Source organism: Mytilus galloprovincialis, chromosome 3 (assembly GCF_965363235.1).
Source record: "Mytilus galloprovincialis chromosome 3, xbMytGall1.hap1.1, whole genome shotgun sequence".
NCBI classification, from domain to species: Eukaryota; Metazoa; Mollusca; class Bivalvia; order Mytilida; family Mytilidae; genus Mytilus; species Mytilus galloprovincialis.
The window spans coordinates 5018290-5040183 of record NC_134840.1 but is presented as its reverse complement, the minus strand read 5'-3'; the positions used below and the strand labels follow the sequence as shown (position 1 = coordinate 5040183).

The 21894-nt window shown below is 34.2% G+C and overlaps 1 protein-coding gene across 2 annotated transcripts; it reads right to left on the bottom strand.

The window, feature by feature from the left end:
* Positions 1-7693: 7693 nt before the first annotated feature.
* LOC143067007 (calmodulin-like) lies at positions 7694-21481 on the bottom strand. 2 transcript variants are annotated; one of them, XM_076239932.1, is made up of 5 exons: positions 21429-21481; positions 15949-15979; positions 14798-14941; positions 10301-10543; positions 7694-7950 (listed from the first exon to the last, which is right to left on the bottom strand). In XM_076239932.1, exons 1-5 carry the CDS (start codon positions 21435-21437, stop codon positions 7922-7924), a joined length of 456 nt encoding a protein of 151 aa, XP_076096047.1. In that variant the 5' UTR covers positions 21438-21481; the 3' UTR covers positions 7694-7921. The 2 variants fall into 2 exon arrangements, with proteins under 2 accessions (XP_076096047.1, XP_076096048.1); XM_076239933.1 differs by lacking the exon at positions 21429-21481 and adding an exon at positions 19050-19138.
* Positions 21482-21894: the final 413 nt, after the last annotated feature.

The window sequence follows — 21894 nt, the reverse complement described above, 5'->3', positions numbered from 1 at the left end:
CCACCATTAAGGATCTATGTTGATATGAAAATATTAAAATTCAGTTTTAAATGTCAATCCCAAGTCAAAAGACAGTCTATTGTACGCTGATTCCAAAAATATATGGTTTGTATACAAACAAATATAAATAAGGGAGATAATTTTTTACTTCCGGTTTGAAAAATGTCACTTCTGTAGTTTGATAGTTTACTTGACACTGCTTCAAAAAAAAATATGGTTCTATATACTTTTACATTAACTTAGTACAAAAAAGGCTACTTCCGGTTTACACCAGTACACTTCCGGTTGGCTTTTTCAAGATTTAATGACTTGCAACTTAATGCAAAAGTCCCATGGCTTTATCATGTTTACATATGAGATAAAAGCACAGGTCAAAATCTAGAACGTTAAATTTACCAATGATCTTGAGATCAATTTTAAGGTCATAAACCAAGGACCTCAAATCAAAAGACCCAAGGTCTTAATTATATGTTACAACTGATTTATATCACCATACAATATAACAGGGGAGAAAACACCCATTAAAATCTACGTACCCTTTTAACTAAAATTTTGATAACAAGCCAAAATCTAAGTTTTAAATATGACCTTGACCATTGACCTTATTTTCATTTTTATGGACCAAAGACCTCAAATCAAATGACCCTAGGCCTCTATCACTTATAGTTTTCCAGTTACAAATCCACTTTACTGATATATAATACAAAAAGGGAAATAACTCTCATATGGAATCATTATATGGCTTCCTGAGGATATAACGAGCAAATTGGAAAAATAATTTGTCGGTTTCTTATACGGTTGCAAAGTTTAAAAATAACAAGAAAAACAGTGTTCGGGGAGATAATTCTTACATAGAAAAGTATTCGGTTACGCAGAAGTAGATACAAAAGCGTACAAACTGTACAATATCATATTCCAAATATCTAAGCGACATCTTTCGAAACATCACTACAGCGAAGGAAAAAAAATTAGGCGGAAGAAAAAAAAATAATCAGAAGAAAACCAATAGGTCTTTCCACGGAAAAGTGGAAAGACCTAATTTTAAAATAATTATAGGTCACCGTACGGCATATCTCGAACACTTCTGTTTACGTTATATGTTATTTGCAATCTATTAGAAAAGAGTGTCCGCCATGAACTTGCACTACACTATTATTTAAATATATGAATAGAATAATGGTATAAATGGATGAAAATTTGCCAGTAGAGGTATAAGATGATATAATTTGTCTAAATAACAGCCCAACACTAGTAGGTATGTAAACATGCTACTGAGATATCCAAATTGCCTTGCACTATGCCTGACGCGCTAGACCACTCGACCACTTAGGCTCTACAATAATAAAGCTTTCGGTGTCCCTTCCTCGTCAGTTTTCATCTAGCGTCGTAACACAGTACATGATTCATACCGGTAAGATATGAAGATGGAATTTTTAAAGATCAGCTTAGTTATCTATCGTAGAGGAACTTACAAATTAGTAACGAATTTATCGCACGCTGGACTTTTTCTGCTGCGTTATGTTGAAAAATAAACAATGAAACACAACAACATTAATAGATGACGTCACCAACTCCCTATGAAATTTACTAACCCCCTACGGTCTCATAGGGGTCACCACGTGACGGCGTTAAACCAATCACAACGTGATATTTTACCCGCGGTGCGATACTATTAATTAAGTGTGCTCATCTTCTATGTTGTAAGAGAGCAGGGGTCGAAATTGGCGCTGGTCCGGTGGTCCTTGACCAGTAGAATTTGTGTGGGGCCAGTAGATTTTGTCAGCTGGTAGTCCGGCGGACCAGTAGAAATTTTTCGTTAAAATCAATGATTGCATCTCTATCTCGGTTTGTTTACAAAAAAATAAACCTGAGAAATTATTTTTAGGGTATTGGGGGTGCTATTTTTGGAATAAAGAAGAGGAAAGCAGCTGAGGAAAATAAAACTAAACATCTGTCATATCTTTTAGTGGTTATCAAATGAATGTCATTTTTGCAGGACCAGTAAATTTTGAGCCGGACCAGTAGATCTAAAGTCCACTGGTCCGGCTGGCCAGTACACTAAAAAGCTTAAATTCGACCCCTGTAAGAGAGACTCTATCTACAAACTAAATAGAAAGCCAATAAACACATGTTACTTAAGGGGAACCATATATTGATAAATTAAAGATTTACAATACTACAATACTAAAGCCTCGGTCACACCTTACCGGATAGCACGAACGGACGTCTAACGGATGAAAATAAAAGTTGTCCGTTGACAAAATTGTTATCCGTTGGGAGTCCGTTGATGTACTTACCAAATAAAACGGCCGCGTAACAAATGCATAACGGACACACACCGGATATGCAACGTACGAGAAACGGAAACGTAACGGACAGAACGGATGTTGAACGTACATCCAACGGACGAGTACCGCATAAAACGGACGCCTAACGGAGGCGTACCGGATAAAACGGATGAACAAGATATACGGAAAAATTAAAGGCGACGATAATAATACATGTAAATCGCATAAATATTCAAAATTTTTCTGTGTAACTGGTTTTGGTTTGTTCTTCAAAATGCCGCCAAAGGGCAGTATCTGTCCTGAATAAGAGCTGCTTGATTGTGAAGACGTGCCCTTACTCTAAGATCGATTATGAACAATAAGAATTCATGAACCTTAAAAAATCTAAATGGCATTTCTGACGCGAAATTTTTTATTGGCATTTATCCGTTTCAGATCCGTTCATCATCCGTTTTATCCGTTATACGTCCGGTAGAAGTCCGTTTTTCATTCGTTCAACATCCGTTTTATCCGTTAAACGTCCAGTAGAAGTCCGTTGGTGAATTTATCTTCCAGACCTCCAACGGATGTATAACGGACACGTAACGAATACAAAACGGAAACGAAACGGACGAGTACCGTACAAAACGGACACCAAACGGACATTTTATCCGTTGGACGTCCGTTCAAAGTTTTGAACATGCTCAAAATTTTCCACCGGACAGAACGGACGTCGACGGATAAAACGTACCCTTAACGGAAATGCAACGGATATGGACGGACGTCTAACGGATAAGAACGGAAGTCTAACGGACATGAACGGATTGAAAAAAATTATCCGTTAGGCGTCCGTTTGAGCTATCCGGTAAGGTGTGACCGAGGCTGAAAGGATCTAGTCTTTATTGTACAGGAAGTTCAATCATTAGAGTGACGACTCTTACAGCCATAGACTGTGTCCTAGTGTATTTGCAAAACATTGAATGCATTTTTGAATACGAGATTCTCCTATCCTTTCAAGTCTCTGAAATTCTTGGACGTCACAAGTATTCATACTAAGTAAATTAAAGTACTAAGAATTCAAGAAGTACCTTAGATCCTTTTTTATTTCGTGTTATCAATGATTACTTATTCATAAACAGTTCATCGTAATCCTTCGAGGATTCTGTTAGGCAATGGGCTCAGCGCGAGAAGGAAGACGAAGATACTTTTCAGAATGAATAAAGGCTGTGAGGTCGTTGATTCAAATCAGAATCAAGAAACAAGAATCAAGAAACTGAATGAGTCTTTATCAATACCCGTGCTACGTCAATCTTTAAAGACCCAACTATTGCAAAACACTTGTCCTACCTCCATGACAAATATGTTGTTGTCACCGCAGATAAAGCCCAAAACAACACCGTTTTTGTGTGTAAAACTCATTACATAAACTGCTTGATCAATTCACACTTACCAAAACGAAAGTCCTGGATAATCATAGGTGTGTTCTATGTTCCTTTGGAATGTCAACCAAAGATGAAGATCTGGATCTTTTATCACTGTATTGAATGCCTAAACTACATGAGTGTCCTTACAAACAACGGTATATTGCTGGGTCTTTCAAGTGCTCCACGAAACCCCTTTCTCAATTATTAACATCTATTTTATCAGCGATCAAAGCCAGGGCTTCAAAGTTATTGTGAAACTACCTATTCTAGAGTTGGCGTGAATCAGATGTGAATACTAAAAAAATCCAAAGATCTTTTAGAGTGCATACAATGTAAGACTCTTTCATGTTGCAAATCTTTACATAAGTATTTCCCATTCCAAAACAAAAGACAAATTGAAAGAGTTGGTATTTCTTTTGTTTCATACAACAGAATGGCCAACGAAGATATAAGTAGCTTGTCTTAGGAAGAGATAAATCCTACTTTGTACAGGATCACACTGATTCAAACAAAACTTCTCTGAAACTGACATTATCAAGATGCTTGATTTCTTGATTGACAACATATTTGTTACGTTTGGAGGACGTGTTTTTCAACAGACTGTTGGCATTCCAATGGGAACAAATTGAGCCCCTCTTCTTGCCGACATGTTTCTTTATTATTATGAGGCTGACTTCATACACGAACTTCTAAAGATGAAAAACAAGAAGTTGGCAATATTCTTTAACTTAACTTTACGCTATATAGATAATGTTCTCTCACTAAATAATTCAAAATTTGGTGACTATGTTGAACGCATTTTTCCCATCGAATTAGAGGATACAATAGATACAGTTAAGTCTGCTTCCTATCTTGACTTACATCTAGAAATTGACTATGAGAGACGGTTGTAAACTAAACTTTACGACAAACGAGATGATTTCAGGTTCCCAATTGTGAACTTTCCACATCTTTGATAAAGGGTTGCTGCTCACAAGCAAGCTATTAAACCAAGAGTTTCAAATCGTCAAGTTGAATTCATTCCTTCGTAAATTTTTACGGACGCCATCACGAGTTGGTTGACTGTTATGGGATAACCGTTTCACAGATGATATCGGATATGTTTTCTTACGTCGTAACTACAATCCCCTTCCCTTTTCATGAATGTGACTACCGAATTAGACTATTTACCGGGTTTGTAATAACATGAGCAACACCACGGGTGCCTCATGTGGTGCAAGATCTGCTTACCCTTCCGGAGCACCTGGTGGGGTTCGTGTTGCTCAGTTTTTAGTTTTCTATGTTGTTTCTTGTGTACTATCATTTGTCTGTTTGTCTTTTTTATTTCTAGCCATGGCGTTCTCAGTTTATTTTCGATTTATGACTTCGATGTTCCTCTGGTATCTTCGCCCCTCTTGTGTATATCGTGTTATCAATAACTACTGACTAACAAATTGTTTGGTCTTTCTTATCTAGTACTGTTTTTCCTTTGTATTAATATAAGTTCCCCGTGTTGACTCAAACTAAGGTACAGGCTCAGCTCCTGGTGGCACAGGCCGTAGTCTAGAAATCCACAGATATGCGAGTATAAAATTCTTCGAACATAGGACTCCTTTTAATTACATTTCAGATTAATATATATTTACAGAGTTAAGTCGCTTCATGCGCCTCCCATTAATAATTCAAATTTACTTCCTACAAGTTGATTCAAATTTCTTTCATATTTTATTAAAAAATCGGTTGTGATTAAATTTGGTATGGAAGTGTACTTTATATTTAATAGATATTGATTGTTTTGATATTTTTCACAAATGGAGCTCACTGCATTGTATAAAATACCATTAATTTCGTGAAAAATATATACAGCTAAGATGGTCGAGTGGTTTAGCGAGTCGGGCATAGTATGGTGTCACGATATCTCAGTAGCACGAGTTCGAATCCCGGCCAGGGAAGAACACAACATTTGTTTCCGCAAATTTACTTAGAACATACTTACCCCTTCTCGTCCAATGAAAAGTCAGTTTTTTCCCCCTCTATTTTTCATAGTACATGGTTTTCCATGCACTATGAAATGCTATACATGAATGACTTTTCATTGTCAGTTAATTATGAAAGTGAACTCTTAATAACTGCACTAATGAAGTGTACAATCCCCTGAGGCATTTTCCCTGGGAAAAGAGCCTACTGATTAAAGATGAAAGAGCAAAGGTTAAAACAAAACATTTTGAATTTTACAAATTTTTATAAATTTTCTTATGGTACACATATATAGAATAAACAAAAACAATATGGGGGTAAGGATGTAGGTAAAATAATATTTATTTATTATATACCGGGCATTTGAGGGATTTTTTTTTCTTTCAAGAAAACAATTCCAGACTGCTGATATAGAAAGCAAAGGATTTTTTTTCGGAGACACATTAATACATATAAAGTTATCAATAAAAAAGTAAGCATTTAACACTGAATGGTCTGGATTTAAATGCTTATACAGAGTTTTATATTTATAAAAAAAATCAAAAAGGGGATTTATATAACATTGTGTTGCTTTTTAAAATAAAAAAACCTCAAGATATATAAGTATTAAATTTTACCTGAAGCAGAAGAAAAACAATTTATCCATTTATCATCACAAACTATGTCAGTGCTATTTCATTCCATCCATTGAAATGATGATTACCTATGTTTTACATTTGGTTAATCATAAAAAGTGAACTCTAATTAAGGTTTGAATATTACAATGGGAAAGTTAATTTTGTAAGGTCACTCGAAAGTGTGAATATGTTCTAAATTGGTCAGACAATACTTGGTCATGTTTTATGAAGATTTAAGCCCTCGGCTTCGCCTTGGGCTTAAATCTTCATAAAACATGACCAAGTATTGTCTAACCTATAAATATCTCACATTGTTGGGCTGATATTTAGACGGATTGTATATACATAATGTGTTTTCGGTCTTGTTTCAGCATCACAGGTGATTCGATGGGTAAAATCTGTCGTAGAGTTGTCACGGGTTCAGACGTACTGTATTGCTTCCTCCATCGTTGGTGTAACGGACAGAACACAATCGGAAATTGATCTCATGAAAATTTACCTAAATTCTCATACTTCATGTCTTATGATAATCAGGCAAATTAAAGTTGATATTAAGTCATGGACAATTCAGTATACTTACGATCAACTGTAGTCCTATACGATTTTTGTGAAATTGATCAGAGGAGTTTTCAATTTTTTTCCAAAAGTTTAGTCGTTGAAGATGTCATTATCCCCACATCTTCAGATGTTTTAGTGTATTTAGGATGCTGTCTTATTCGCGTGTATTCATACGGTATGGGGTTTACTCATTGTTGAAGGTCGAACGGTGGGCTACACTTGCTAATATTACCTCATTTTATTGATTGGCGTTTAACGCCAACTTCGAGATTATTGTGGTATAATCTCTTATTGTGGTATTTCGTGACGGTCACTTTGTTTTAACAATGAAGGAAGCAAGAGTGTCTGGAGAGACCCACCGGTCTTCGGGACGAAAACAGCAAACCTAGACATTTAAGATTGGCGTCGAGCGCACCTACCACGTGCGGGATTTTACTCACAACTTCAGTGTAAACAGGGTAGTGTTATAGCAGTTCGATTACCTATACCACTCGACAACCTAGACCCCAACTTCATAATCATTAGAACTCTGGTGAATAACCGTTTCATTGGCAATCATAACATCTCATTATTTCTACAATATTCTTCAATCGTTATAAAATCCCAATGTCTCACAGTATATGAAGATTGGGTTCTTTTTTTTTATACATCCATGAATGTTTGCTTATTTCATTAGTGTATAATTTCCAACACTTGCCTGGATATTACCCCTAGTTGCATGCCAACCAAATAATATATATATATATGTAAACTTACTGAAAAGCTTCTTATTTGTAAATATGTATGGCGTCATCGAATGTTATAATGAGCAATTAAACTTGTTGATTTGAAGTGGGACATTATTTGTTACTCTTAAGATTAAATACATATATAGGTACTACTTCTCTGTCCCTTTATTTACAAAAACCATTCAATTAAAAATGAACTCTGCTGGAACTAATATTTGCCGTATAGTAGCACAAGTATTTAACTAACATAATTGAAACGATGGATGAAATAAATATTAAAGTCGTATTTCACTATACGACTATTTAAGTATGTACATGTTTTAACAACGTTGATTGAGTATTGCATATCACATTGGAAGGTTATGAAGTCACTATTTGGCCATCATCATGTCAACAAATTCTGAAAAATAAAAAAAAGGAGTATTATACCAATAACGCATGCTTCATATATTTTGTAAACAGTGGCACCTAAAAGAATTTACCAAAACAAGATTGATATATACCCAAGTCAGATTTACTTGATCTGTTTAAGGCATTTTTTTTGTGCAAAGGATATTTTTTTTCTTTATGCGCATTTTATTTTGTTTGATTTGTCTTTGTTTGTTTTGTTCCCCAAAAAAGTTTTGTCTTTGATTTATTCTGTTGAATATCAATTTACGACAATAGTATTTTAACCTAGCTTAATTATAAACTATTTTCGACATTAAGTATATACGTGTGACACGTACGAAATTAAGAAAACAAGATTGTACATTCGACAAAGAAAAGACGAAAAGTAGAAAAAAAAAGAGACGAAAGAAACCAAAGGGATATTCAAACTTATATATCAAGGAAAAACTGATTCAAACTCATATATCAAGGAAAAACTGATTCAAACTCATATATCAAGGAAACTGATTCAAACTCATATATCAAGGAAAAACTGATTCAAACTCATATATCAAGGAAACTGATTCAAACTCATATATCAAGGAAAAACGGATTCAAACTCATATATCAAGGAAAAACGGATTCAAACTCACATATCAAGGAAAAACGGATTCAAACTCACATATCAAGGAAAAACGGATTCAAACTCATATATCAAGGAAAAACTGATTCAAACTCATATATCAAGGGAAAACTCACATATCAAGGAAAAACTGATTCAAACTCATATATCAAGGGAAAACTCGCATATCAAGGAAAAACTGATTCAAACTCATATATCAAGGAAAAACTGATTCAAACTCATATATCAAGGAAAAACGGATTCAAACTCATATATCAAGGGAAAACTCACATATCAAGGAAAAACTGATTCAAACTCATATATCAAGGAAAAACTGATTCAAACTCATATATCAAGGAAAAACTGATTCAAACTCATATATCAAGGAAACTGATTCAAACTCATATATCAAGGAAAAACTGATTCAAACTCATATATCAAGGAAACTGATTCAAACTCATATATCAAGGAAACACTGATTCAAACTCATATATCAAGGAAAAACTGATTCAAACTCATATATCAAGGAAAAACTGATTCAAACTCATATATCAAGGAAAAACGGATTCAAACTCATATATCAAGGGAAAACTCACATATCAAGGAAAAACTGATTCAAACTCATATATCAAGGAAAAACTGATTCAAACTCATATATCAAGGAAAAACTGATTCAAACATATATCAAGGGAAAACTCACATATCAAGGAAAAACTGATTCAAACTCATATATCAAGGAAAAACTGATTCAAACTCATATATCAAGGAAAAACTGATTCAAACTCATATATCAAGGAAAAACTGATTCAAACTCATATATGAAGGAAAAACTCACATATCAAGGAAAAACGGATTCAAACTCATATATCAAGGAAAAACGGATTCAAACTCATATATCAAGGAAAAACGGATTCAAACTCACATATCAAGGAAAAACAGATTCAAACTCACATATCAAGGAAAAACGGATTCAAACTCACATATCAAGGAAAAACGGATTCAAACTCATATATCAAGGAAAAACGGATTCAAACTCATATATCAAAGGAAAAACTGATTCAAACTCATATATCAAGGAAAAACTGATTCAAACTCATATATCAAGGAAAAACTCACATATTAAGGAAAAACTGATTCAAACTCATATATCAAGGAAAAACTGATTCAAACTCATATATCAAGGAAAAACTGATTCAAACTCATATATCAAGGAAAAACTGACCACACAAAAAACTTTCTATAACAAGATAAACCCGACCAAATTACAAAGAACAGTTTGCAAAACACAGCATAGAAAACTAACAACTGAGCAACTCAAACAAAACTTAAAACTGAGGGTGATTTCAGGTGCTCCATTATCATAGTTAACAAGTTGCACCCAGTGTATTTCTCATGTAAGAACAAATTAATGTAATTATAAAATTCTTTTGTTGATGTTCAGTTTGTGAATTCAATGGTAATGTAGGAGAGATAATAATCAGATGACAAATATCTTATCGTATATACAATAAAGGTCAGCAAGATATCTGTGGTTCATCACTTAAACAAAAACATAGTTTAAATTATTAAAGCATTATAGAAAACTTCTAAAAAAATATTTTCTTTTATTCCATTGGTTAATAAAGATCATATATCTAAATATAATGGCATAGATTAATAGTTTGCTTAAAATGGACTATTCATGACGTACAAATCTTGTATAACTAAAATTCGGATACTGATTTTATTTTCAATTAGATAAGAGCCTACATCTTATTACCTTCATAATCGATCTCTCCATTGCCATCTTTATCTGCTTCTGCCATCATTTCGTCAATTTCCTCTCCAGTTAACTTTTCTCCGAGATTTTCCATTACAAGTTTTAATTCTGCTTTACTTATGCTTCCACTACCATCCTTGTCGAAAACTTTAAAAGCCTCCCGCAATTCCGCTTCTTCATCTACGTCTTGCAAACGTTTAGCCATCATTTCCAAAAATTCAGGAAAATCAATACAACCACTTCCTATACAAAAGATAAGAGAAGGATGTGTGACACATCTGCAGTATCTGAGATAAACATATTTTATTTAAAATGTCTTGTAGTACACAATTTAGCAAAAAGGAAGGAATATTTTTTGACTTTTGAAATGAATTTTTCAGTGCATTATTATACACGACTGAAGGAATGAGACTCAAAGTTACTTTTTTTCAAATTGATTGAACTTGTAACCTTTACACATGCCCTCAACTACAAGTGGTGTACACTGTTTTGAAAAGCGCGTCGATAGGCGTACAAAATGTTAAGCTACCGAGCCGTTATCTATGATGAGCTTTTTGATTATTGGATTGGGAAAAACTATTATAATGCCATGCACGTCGTTTAAAAAAAATCATCGGAAGATACCAAGACCTTGGTGATTTATAAATATTCCGTACCAACTTCACAAATACGCGATGGTTTGAAGTATAGATTCCCATGTTATAGTGTTTTTTTTCCGACGTAGTCGGTATAATTTCGGTTTGTGCCCTTTGAACTTAAGGACGCTTAACTATGGCAACAGAATACGCATGCTCGAAAATCCTTTCTGTGATTGGACAAAATGCTGTCATGGTGGGTGATTTGGTTGTGTTTGAAAAAAACGTCTCGTTAATTATATCGTGATGGAAAGCAAGTGAAAAACTATAAATATTTGAACTAGATCTTACAAAGATTTATATTTTTATTAGCTCCAATATCCAATAGCTCTTTGCATCCGTGACAGCTATTTTTTCGGGACAATTATATAATTTTTAATGTAAACTTTGTTGTACGAACGCACCTACGCATGTAAGATTTCCGCGGGGTTTTGGTGAATGTAAACAGAAAGATACGAGCACCGAGAATACTGAACACAGAGAAACAGAGAAAACGTTATCTAAATGGTATCTTTCTGCTTCTGAAGGTTATCGAAATGATAGTTTTAAACATATACTTAAATTTAAATACGTCGGATATCTTTTTTAAAGATAGTTCTTGTTATTATTACTTTTACTGTTTAGTCTATACTGTATTTGGTAATATCCATTTGACGTAGCTCTGTACTTATTCATCTCGTCATTGTGTCATTGCGTTATTGTGCTATTGTATTTTTTTTGTATTCTTGTCTTTCGTTTTTGCTTATGTACTCTGTCTTTTTGTGTTTCCTTGTTGACATATTGTTTATTCTTATAGTGATTAAAATTATAAAAACTAGATTAATATATAAGATATTATAAGATATCTTATATAATGTATAAGATATTTTATATATTATATGAGATATCTCATATTATATGAGAGAATTAATGGTAAAACGTCTTGCCATGAAAACTCGCCCTAACTCACCATCAGCATCAACTTCTTTAAACATATCTTTGAGTTCTCCCTCTGTAGGGTACACCCCCAGGGATCTCATTACAGTTCCTAACTCGCCCTAACTCACCACCAGCATCGACTTCTTTGGTCATATCTTTGAGTTCTTCCTCTGTAGGGTTACTTCCCAGGGATCTCATTAAAGTTCCTAACTCTCCCTAACTCACCATCAGCATCGACTTCTTTGATCATATCTTTTAGTTCTCCCTATGTAGGGTTACACCCCCAGGGATCTCATTACAGTTCCTAACTCGTCCTAACTTACCATCAGCATCGACTTCTTTGATTATATCTTTTAGTTCAACCTCTGTAGGGTTACACCCCCAGGGATCTCATTACAGTTCCTAACTCGTTCTAACTTACCATCAGCATCGACTTCTTTGATCATATCTTTAAGTTTTTCCTCTGTAGGGTTACACCCCCAGGGATATAATTACAGTTCCTAACTCGTCCTAACTTACCATTAGCATCGACTTCTTTGATCATATCTTTAAGTTCTCCCTATGTAGGGTTACACCCCCAGGGATCTCATTACAGTTCCTAACTCGTTCTAACTTACCATCAGCATCGACTTCTTTGATCATATCTTTTAGTTCTCCCTCTGTAGGGTTACATCCCAGGGATCTCATTACAGTTCCTAACTCGTCCTAACTTACCATCAGCATCGACTTCTTTGATCATATCTTTAAGTTCTCCCTATGTAGGGTTACACCCCCAGGGATCTCATTACAGTTCCTAACTCGTCCTAACTTACCATCAGCATCGACTTCTTTGATCATATCTTTTAGTTCAACCTCTGTAGGGTTACATCCCAGGGATCTCATTACAGTTCCTAACTCGTCCTAATTCACCATCAGCATCGACTTCTTTGATCATATCTTTAAGTTCTCCCTATGTAGGGTTACTTCCCAGGGATCTCATTACAGTTCCTAACTCGTTCTAACTTACCATCAGCATCGACTTCTTTGATCATATCTTTAAGTTTTCCCTCTGTAGGGTTACATCCCAGGGATCTCATTACAGTTCCTAACTCGTCCTAACTTACCATCAGCATCGACTTCTTTGATCATATCTTTAAGTTCTCCCTATGTAGGGTTACACCCCCAGGGATCTCATTACAGTTGCTAACTCGTTCTAACTTACCATCAGCATCGACTTCTTTGATCATATCTTTAAGTTCTCCCTATGTAGGGTTACACCCCCAGGGATCTCATTACAGTTCCTAACTTGTCCTAACTTACCATCAGCATCGACTTCTTTGATCATATCTTTTAGTTCAACCTCTGTAGGGTTACATCCCAGGGATCTCATTACAGTTCCTAACTCGTTCTAACTTACCATCAGCATCGACTTCTTTGATCATATCTTTAAGTTCTCCCTCTGTAGGGTTACATCCCAGGGGTTCCTAACTCGTCCTAACTTACCATCAGCATCGACTTCTTTGATCATATCTTTTAGTTCAACCTCTGTAGGGTTACACCCCCAGGGATATAATTACAGTTCCTAACTCGTTCTAACTTACCATCAGCATCGACTTCTTTGATCATATCTTTTAGTTCAACCTCTGTAGGGTTACATCCCAGGGATCTCATTACAGTTCCTAACTCGTCCTAACTTACCATCAGCATCGACTTCTTTGATCATATCTTTAAGTTCTCCCTCTGTAGGGTTACACCCCAGGGATCTCCTTACAGTTCCTAACTCGTCCTAACTTACCATCAGCATCGACTTCTTTGATCATATCTTTTAGTTCAACCTCTGTAGGGTTACACCCCAGGGATCTCATTACAGTTCCTAACTCGTTCTAACTTACCATCAGCATCGACTTCTTTGATCATATCTTTGAGTTTTCCCTCTGTAGGGTTACTTCCCAGGGATCTCATTACAGTTCCTAACTCGTTCTAACTTACCATCAGCATCGACTTCTTTGATCATATCTTTAAGTTCTCCCTCTGTAGGGTTACATCCCAGGGATCTCATTACAGTTCCTAACTCGTCCTAACTTACCATCAGCATCGACTTCTTTGATCATATCTTTTAGTTCAACCTCTGTAGGGTTACACCCCCAGGGATCTCATTACAGTTCCTAACTCGTTCTAACTTACCATCAGCATCGACTTCTTTGATCATATCTTTGAGTTCTCCCTCTGTAGGGTTACACCCCCAGGGATCTCATTACAGTTCCTAACTCGTTCTATCTTACCATCAGCATCGACTTCTTTGATCATATCTTTGAGTTCTCCCTCTGTAGGGTTACACCCCCAGGGATCTCATTACAGTTCCTAACTCGTTCTAACTTACCATCAGCATCGACTTCTTTGATCATATCTTTAAGTTCTCCCTCTGTAGGGTTACATCCCAGGGATCTCATTACAGTTCCTAACTCGTCCTAACTTACCACCAGCATCGACTTCTTTGATCATATCTTTTAGTTCAACCTCTGTAGGGTTACACCCCCAGGGATATAATTACAGTTCCTAACTCGTTCTAACTTACCATCAGCATCGACTTCTTTGATCATATCTTTGAGTTCTCCCTCTGTAGGGTTACACCCCCAGGGATATAATTACAGTTCCTAACTCGTTCTAACTTACCATCAGCATCGACTTCTTTGATCATATCTTTGAGTTCTCCCTCTGTAGGGTTACACCCCCAGGGATATAATTACAGTTCCTAACTCGTCCTAACTTACCATCAGCATCGACTTCTTTGATCATATCTTTAAGTTCTCCCTATGTAGGGTTACATCCCAGGGATATAATTACAGTTCCTAACTCGTTCTAACTTACCATCAGCATCGACTTCTTTGATCATATCTTTTAGTTCTCCCTCTGTAGGGTTACATCCCAGGGATCTCATTACAGTTCCTAACTCGTTCTAACTTACCATCAGCATCGACTTCTTTGATCATATCTTTGAGTTCTCCCTCTGTAGGGTTACACCCCAGGGATCTCATTACAGTTCCTAATTCAGTACATGATATCGTTCCATCGCCATCCTTGTCAAACAAGTTAAAGGCTTCTTTGAACTCTACAACATTGTCAATAAGTTTTATTTATACCATATATATAGAACTATTAATCTAGCTTCAATGAAACGACGTAACAAAATACTTTTGATTTTGGGTCTTGTTTACCTATTAAAACGAATAAACATAAGTATGCAATTTGATTTCTATGCATTATATGAAACAAAGCAGGAATAAATATACAATGTTGCACAGCGAAAAAGCAGTAAGGGCAAAATCCAGTTTAACATAGAAAATGTTTAATTAAAAAGTTAGAACCCATATGTTTTATTCTAGTACTGTTGAGACTTGACATTTTACTCATCAAAGTTTAAACCTTATTTGGCATCGCCCATATTTGGATAATTTGTATAAATAATTTTCTTATTTACGTCATTTGTAGCAAAGCTTTTGAAAACACAGATTTGAGAAAGATGATATTTATATTGATTTTTCTTGTTTTGCTTCGAGTTTTATTTGTTAACATTTTTTCAAGGTGTACTGTAATTTTTTTTAATGTATGATTGTATTGTCTCCAGGTTCGAAATTATGATATAGATGTGGTTAAACATGGTTTTATGCGCCAAATCCTCATCAAACCTGGGACACCGTTGTATCAGTACAACTTAAGAACAAATAATAAAAACCAGTTGAAACTATTGACTCATCACATCGATACAAAGCATAAAAAGCACAAAACACAACACACTAACGTAGCGACCTAAAAGTACTCAGTTACTTAAAGCTAGTTCAAAGCAAATAGCAGCTTATAAAAAAGTTATAACCAATAGATGTCAACTTTATTTTTTTTTATTTTTTGGGTTAGAGACTGGAAATCCTGAACAAATTTTTGACTCTTGGAGATGCTGTTCCGTTTAGTTAAACATCTTTTCAAATTAAAATTTAATAGCTTATAAAATTTATGATAAAATAGAAACATAAAGGGAAATGATAAATAGGAATTCCAAGACCACTATCATATGTCAGAACAGCAGGAAGAATAAGAACAGGTAGGAATTTCTACGCTTACCTGCGATCTGATCTTCTGCTAGTTCAGCTGCCTGTAAAACAAAGTACCTTTAATTGGTTTATCATAAATAATGGAGTAATATAAACATAAAAAAAAAGGTTGGCCATTAGAGTAAAAATCAGATGTTGACGCATGCTTTGATGAAAAAATATATATGCCTAAAGAAAAAAATGCAGAACAACCAAGCATAGTTGTGTATAAATCTTTTTACAAAGAAAAAATACGCTTTTCTATAGCTTAATAAGGCCTGAAATCGTCCTCCAATTGGCACCCTTCAACTTCCATGGGATCAAATAGTATCCCTTAAATCGTCCTCCAATTGGCACCCTTCAACTTCCATGGGATCAAATAGTATCCCTTAAATCGTCCTCCAATTGGCACCCTTCAACTTCCATGGGATCAAATAGTATCCCTTAAATCGTCCTCCAATTGGCACCCTTCAACTTCCATGGGATCAAATAGTATCCCTTAAATCGTCCTCCAATTGGCACCCTTCAACTTCCATGGGATCAAATAGTATCCCTTAAATCGTCCTCCAATTGGCACCCTTCAACTTCCATGGGATCAAATAGTATCCCTTAAATCGTCCTCCAATTGGCACCCTTCAACTTCCATGGGATCAAATAGTATCCCTTAAATCGTCCTCCAATTGGCACCCTTCAACTTCCATGGGATCAAATAGTATCCCTTAAATCGTCCTCCAATTGGCACCCTTCAACTTCCATGGGATCAAATAGTATCCCTTAAATCGTCCTCCAATTGGCACCCTTCAACTTCCATGGGATCAAATAGTATCCCTTAAATCAACACAAAAGAGCATCAACCAACTTAGTTACGAAGACTGATCAATATACGTCGTTAAAAGAAAATAGAAACTTTATACTTTATACTTAATAACTAAGTTTAAAAAATAAGAATTTAATAAGTTCCAGGAAGCAATGTAAATCATACTTATTTATTTATATAAACGATAGTACTTATATCATGTCATTTCATATCTATATATATATACACATGTACTTGTGAATTATATTAAAATATCAAAGAATAATCTGCTTTTTCAAGATATTATTAAATTAAAAACAATTTCCTTTTAAAGATACGAGAGTCTTACAAATTAATCTTGATCTCGGAGAGTAAAAAAAAGGTATAATATAACAATGTAGAAAGAACAGAACAGTCCCTTTAATTAGTCAAGTTTTTTTCTTTTCTTTACTTTTTTCTTTTGCTTTAGATAATATTTTGAAGTTTCCAATTAATAATATGGATTTAACATGATAAAAGGTTCTAAGTATAGTAATAGACTACCTTAGAAATAGGTCATGCTCGTGTTAATAAACAATCGTCCAATTTTAATGATATTTGACAGTTGTAATTAAAGACCGAAAAATTATAGTTTATCTAGTCAATAATCGGACCCATTATTATACCGACTAAAACATGTATTCAATTCAAATACAAGGTTTCTTATATACCTTATATGTAACTTCTTTTTAATATCATTCGTATTTTCTAGTCTGTGTACCTTACAATTCATCTTTCACCATTGACTTTTAAGGCATCTTTTTGTTTGAATTTGGTACATGTATACAACATATTACTATTTTAATTGGAGCTCTACTGATAAGTCTTATATAGACGAATCGTACGCTGACGTGCACATTTATAAGTCTATGTGTCCGACACAATGCACACCTTTAAATGCTGAACTCAGGTCATAAGATAACGGTACTAGTCCCCAGGAAGGAAGCCCATTCTATACGGAATTATTTTTCTAACTTCAACCCGTCTGTACTATAAACACTGAATATCAAGACGTTCTCTTTGCGGAAAATCATCCCCCCCCCCTAACGAACAAAATGTTAAACAGTACATTAATATGTTTGTATGTTGTAATATTTGGTAGATAATGAGACCCAGCTGAACAGAGTGTGAACATTGTACTTTGTACATTGAACACGTACATTGAGATTTTATGCTGCAATATCTGACAGAGAATAGGCCCCATGCAATGAAAAGAGTGTAAAAACATACATGAATAAAATTAAAATTGAAATGTGGAATTTGTCAGAGACAACAACCCGACCAAAGAGTAAAACACACCCAAAGGCCACAATGCTGCAACAACTGGTAGATAATCAGCTCACAGCAAACAAAGTGTGAAAACGTACATTAAGTGTGTATGCTGTAATATATTTGTTGAAGATCAGCTTCCAGTGAACAGAGTTGGTAAATGTACATTAACTATGTATGCTGTAAAGAATCAGCACCCATAGAACAGAGAGTGATAACGTGCATTCAGTATGCAAGTTATAAAATAATTTTTTGAATTGTTTTGTTCTTTTGCCATGCCGATTGGGTTTGTTCATTGTTGAAGTCAATACTGTGCCCTATAGTTGTTGACATCCTCTTCCTTAAGTGTCAAGTCGATTGTCGTCTGAATGGCTTTCATACCTCTTACTTTTATATGTTATATATATTGCAATGCAAAACATTAAAATAAAAAAGTTGTATGGACTTCTCTCATCAGATTATTCTAGAATATGCAAGGTCTGTTTCAGATCTAGATTTCCTCCTTTTTGTAGATTGAAACCTCAATTAGAGTTTACAAAGGTGAACAAAAGGGCTGTTGAATTCAAGAAGTTTAACCTTACAGTATTACTGTAAATGATTTGTAAGAGTACATGTATATATGAACATGGTTAGCGCCTGTCCAAAGTCAGGAGACTTTTGTTAGTCTTGTATGATTTTTTAAGTTTGGTTCATTATGTGCTTTGTAGTTTAGTGTGACGTCCATTTTCACTAAACTAGTACACAATTTTATTTGGGGGCCAGCTGAGGACCACCCTTGGGTTCGCGATTTTCTCGCTGCGTTGAAGACCCAGTGGTGGCTGTTGTCTGCTTTCTGGTCTGGTTGTTGTTTCTTTCGCATATTCCCCATTTCCATTCTCAATTTTGTTATTTTAACTGATGATTATTTAAACTTAGAAGAAAAACGTAAAATGATTAAGATTGTATACTCTCTAAATAACTTCATTAACGATACCTAGCAATTAGTTCATTTTCACATTTAAAATTATATTCAATTTATGAAAACTTACCATTCTTAATGTGATAAATCCTGAACAAAGTCTATTTATATGATATATATTTTAAATTTACCGTTACACTTAAAAACGTATTGTAACATGGGATATTTAAATGAATTATTTAAAGTTATATCAATAAAATCTCAGGTATTTCATATGAATCTTCATTGGTCAAAAACAATCAATATATATCTGCACAAAGCAATCTGCGAAAAAAACATCAGAAAATAATTGTTCCTACTATAATCTGATTAAAATATATAATAAGATACTAATCTGTCTTGATACCAGTGTTGTGTAATATAAATATGTTTCACAATAATTGTTTAGAAACTATTCAGTAATTTATTTTATTTTTTTATTCATATAGGTTCGAATTCTAGGAAGTCGAACATACTGGTATAAACCAAAATATGTGCCATCTACATGTACTTGTTGATTTCAGATATAAGTTGGGAAGTTTTGTAAAGAAACTTGAGTCATATCATATAACTGTTGATGGAATACTTGTATAGATTAGATTGCTATCGCTACCAAGAATTGTTTATGCTTTAAAAAAAATAACATGCATAGAAACACGAATCAACAAAAAAAGTGTACATTCATCTTATTATTGAAAAAACAAATAATTATACTGATGAAAATAATATTAATATACAATAATTATCATTTTAAACATCAACTTTCACGATTGTATCGGAATATTTTTTCAAATGTTGGTTAAAACCTTATTTGACACAATGACAAACACGGCAATCGTTTTTTCTCTTTCTAGAAGACGCCAGAAATTCATTTGTGGCAATTTTTCTAACGTGTTTTTTTTTTCTCACATATTTGAAAATATACTTGATTGTCAAATTCAGACAGATTCGCGGTATTTTTCTCCTAGACTAAGTCGTGAAAGTTAATCACAAAAATTAATTGAAGGGTTCTCTGAAATCAGATACATATGTGTTTTTGGATACTCCCTTGGTGTATAATTATACAAGGATTTAATAAAAAAAAGGAAAGTCTTTTTGTCAATATTTAAAATCTCAAATAGATTATTATGAAGTGTTTGTTTATATTTACATCCCGTAAAATATTTACCCGTTTTAGAAATCTTTTAAAAGTATAAAAGCAAACATGAACATACAAATGAAATAATAGAAAATGTTTTAAGATTGAGTATTGAAAATATCAAATTATATGATATTGATATTTACAGTGAATATACTGTTGTACAATGCATGGTTGATGTGTTAATTAGTTTTACTTAGTTTATGTATGGAGAAAATGTGTCTGTGAGGCTAGATAAAGGCTCAACGGTGAACAGGTTCAAACAGCAAAAAAGCAAAAATGTGGTTTTTAAAAACACGTAGAAAAAACAACTAATGTAAATTTTCAACATCACTTGTGCATCCTCTTTATGGAAACTGAAATATATTTACATTTACAACAAATATAAGGGAAAACTTTTGATTCTTCTTAAACTTACCCTAAGTCCCTCATTACAGTAGAAAAATCAATAATAATAATAAAAAAAAAATCTGAAAAAAAATCCCGAAATGAACTCAAAATCGATAACTTTTTTTCACACTTTTTTTTTTATTATCCCGCGTTTCTTTCTGGTATCGTTTATCTTTCGGGATTTGAGAAAAGTAAACCAATTAAGCTACTAAAAATAAATTTAAAAAAACACTTTACTAATAAAATCATTATGACATAATCGTAAACGATTTTTCTAACTTTTCCGAATAGTTGCATTTGCCACTGGCGGACGATGCCAACTAAGTCAAACGATTTCTCGCAAATTTTTAATTATGATTACCACCTTATCGCTATTTTCCCACCATTACTTGACATCACACAGGTTCCCGTAAAATTTTGACGTCAAAATACAAAATATCTGACGCCACAATGGAAATGTGATTGTGTATGACGTCAATAGTTCAAGATTCTCTGGTCAACCGGGAATAGCGATAAGGTGGGACGACAACAATTTAACAATAAGATTTGTATCCTTTTGATGTCAGATCGGGGGAGGGGGCACGTCAATTGATAGGGGTTGCTGCTGGGTTTCTGTAACCCCACCCTTTTCATATATATCTACAATTTTGATTTAAAAAATGTATACCTTTTAATATATTGCGTAGGTAAAACTGTTACCTTTTCCCATATTGTTTGGGTTTCGTTTGGTGTGTAATCTAACATCGGAAGACCAAAGTTCCAAAAGCATAAAAGTAAAACACAGCCGGGAACACTAAGAAAGATGACACTTGGCAGACGAAGTTTTAGGAACTTTATTGACCTTATCATATATTTCTGATAGTTTTCCTGACCTATTCAGCGGCACGTTCTATTACCTTGTATATAAGAAGTGGACCACCCGAGCTGGAGCAAAAACCTTACCTGATGCATAGTGTTTCTTTGTTTACAAATGCAAATGACGTCATAACTTAATTTATTATACAATAGGACCAACATCGGAAACGTTGCAGTATTTCCGTTTCTTTTTCAACAGGTTCTGTTCAGTTGAATTATTCCTTGAGTTCTTTAGGGAAACTAACCGTATATGTATCAATCAGGCAGACTTTTATATCAGTACAAAGATCCGTAATAATTCGACCCTGGGTGTTCTTTTATTTATACTACATGTACTTAATTTAAACAATAAGAATATTTGAACTTTAATGCTTCTAAATATCTTAGAAAAAAACTCACTAAATTGAGGATAAGTGCATACTCATTAGCAATAGAACTTGACTGGAAGGTATGCAAGAACAATAGTAGCCTCTAACGAGATATTTTGTAAATTTTGCACAGGAAAAATTGAAAATGAGATACATTTCTTGATTGAACGTCCTCAATATAACAA

Coding starts and splice junctions, on each gene's coding strand:
- LOC143067007 (XM_076239932.1), bottom strand. Junction 14,942..15,948: donor AGCAGAAGATCAGATCGCAG/GTAAGCGTAGAA, acceptor ACAATGTTGTAG/AGTTCAAAGAAGCCTTTAAC. Junction 7,951..10,300: donor TGGAGAGATCGATTATGAAG/GTAATAAGATGT, acceptor TTTATTTTTCAG/AATTTGTTGACATGATGATG.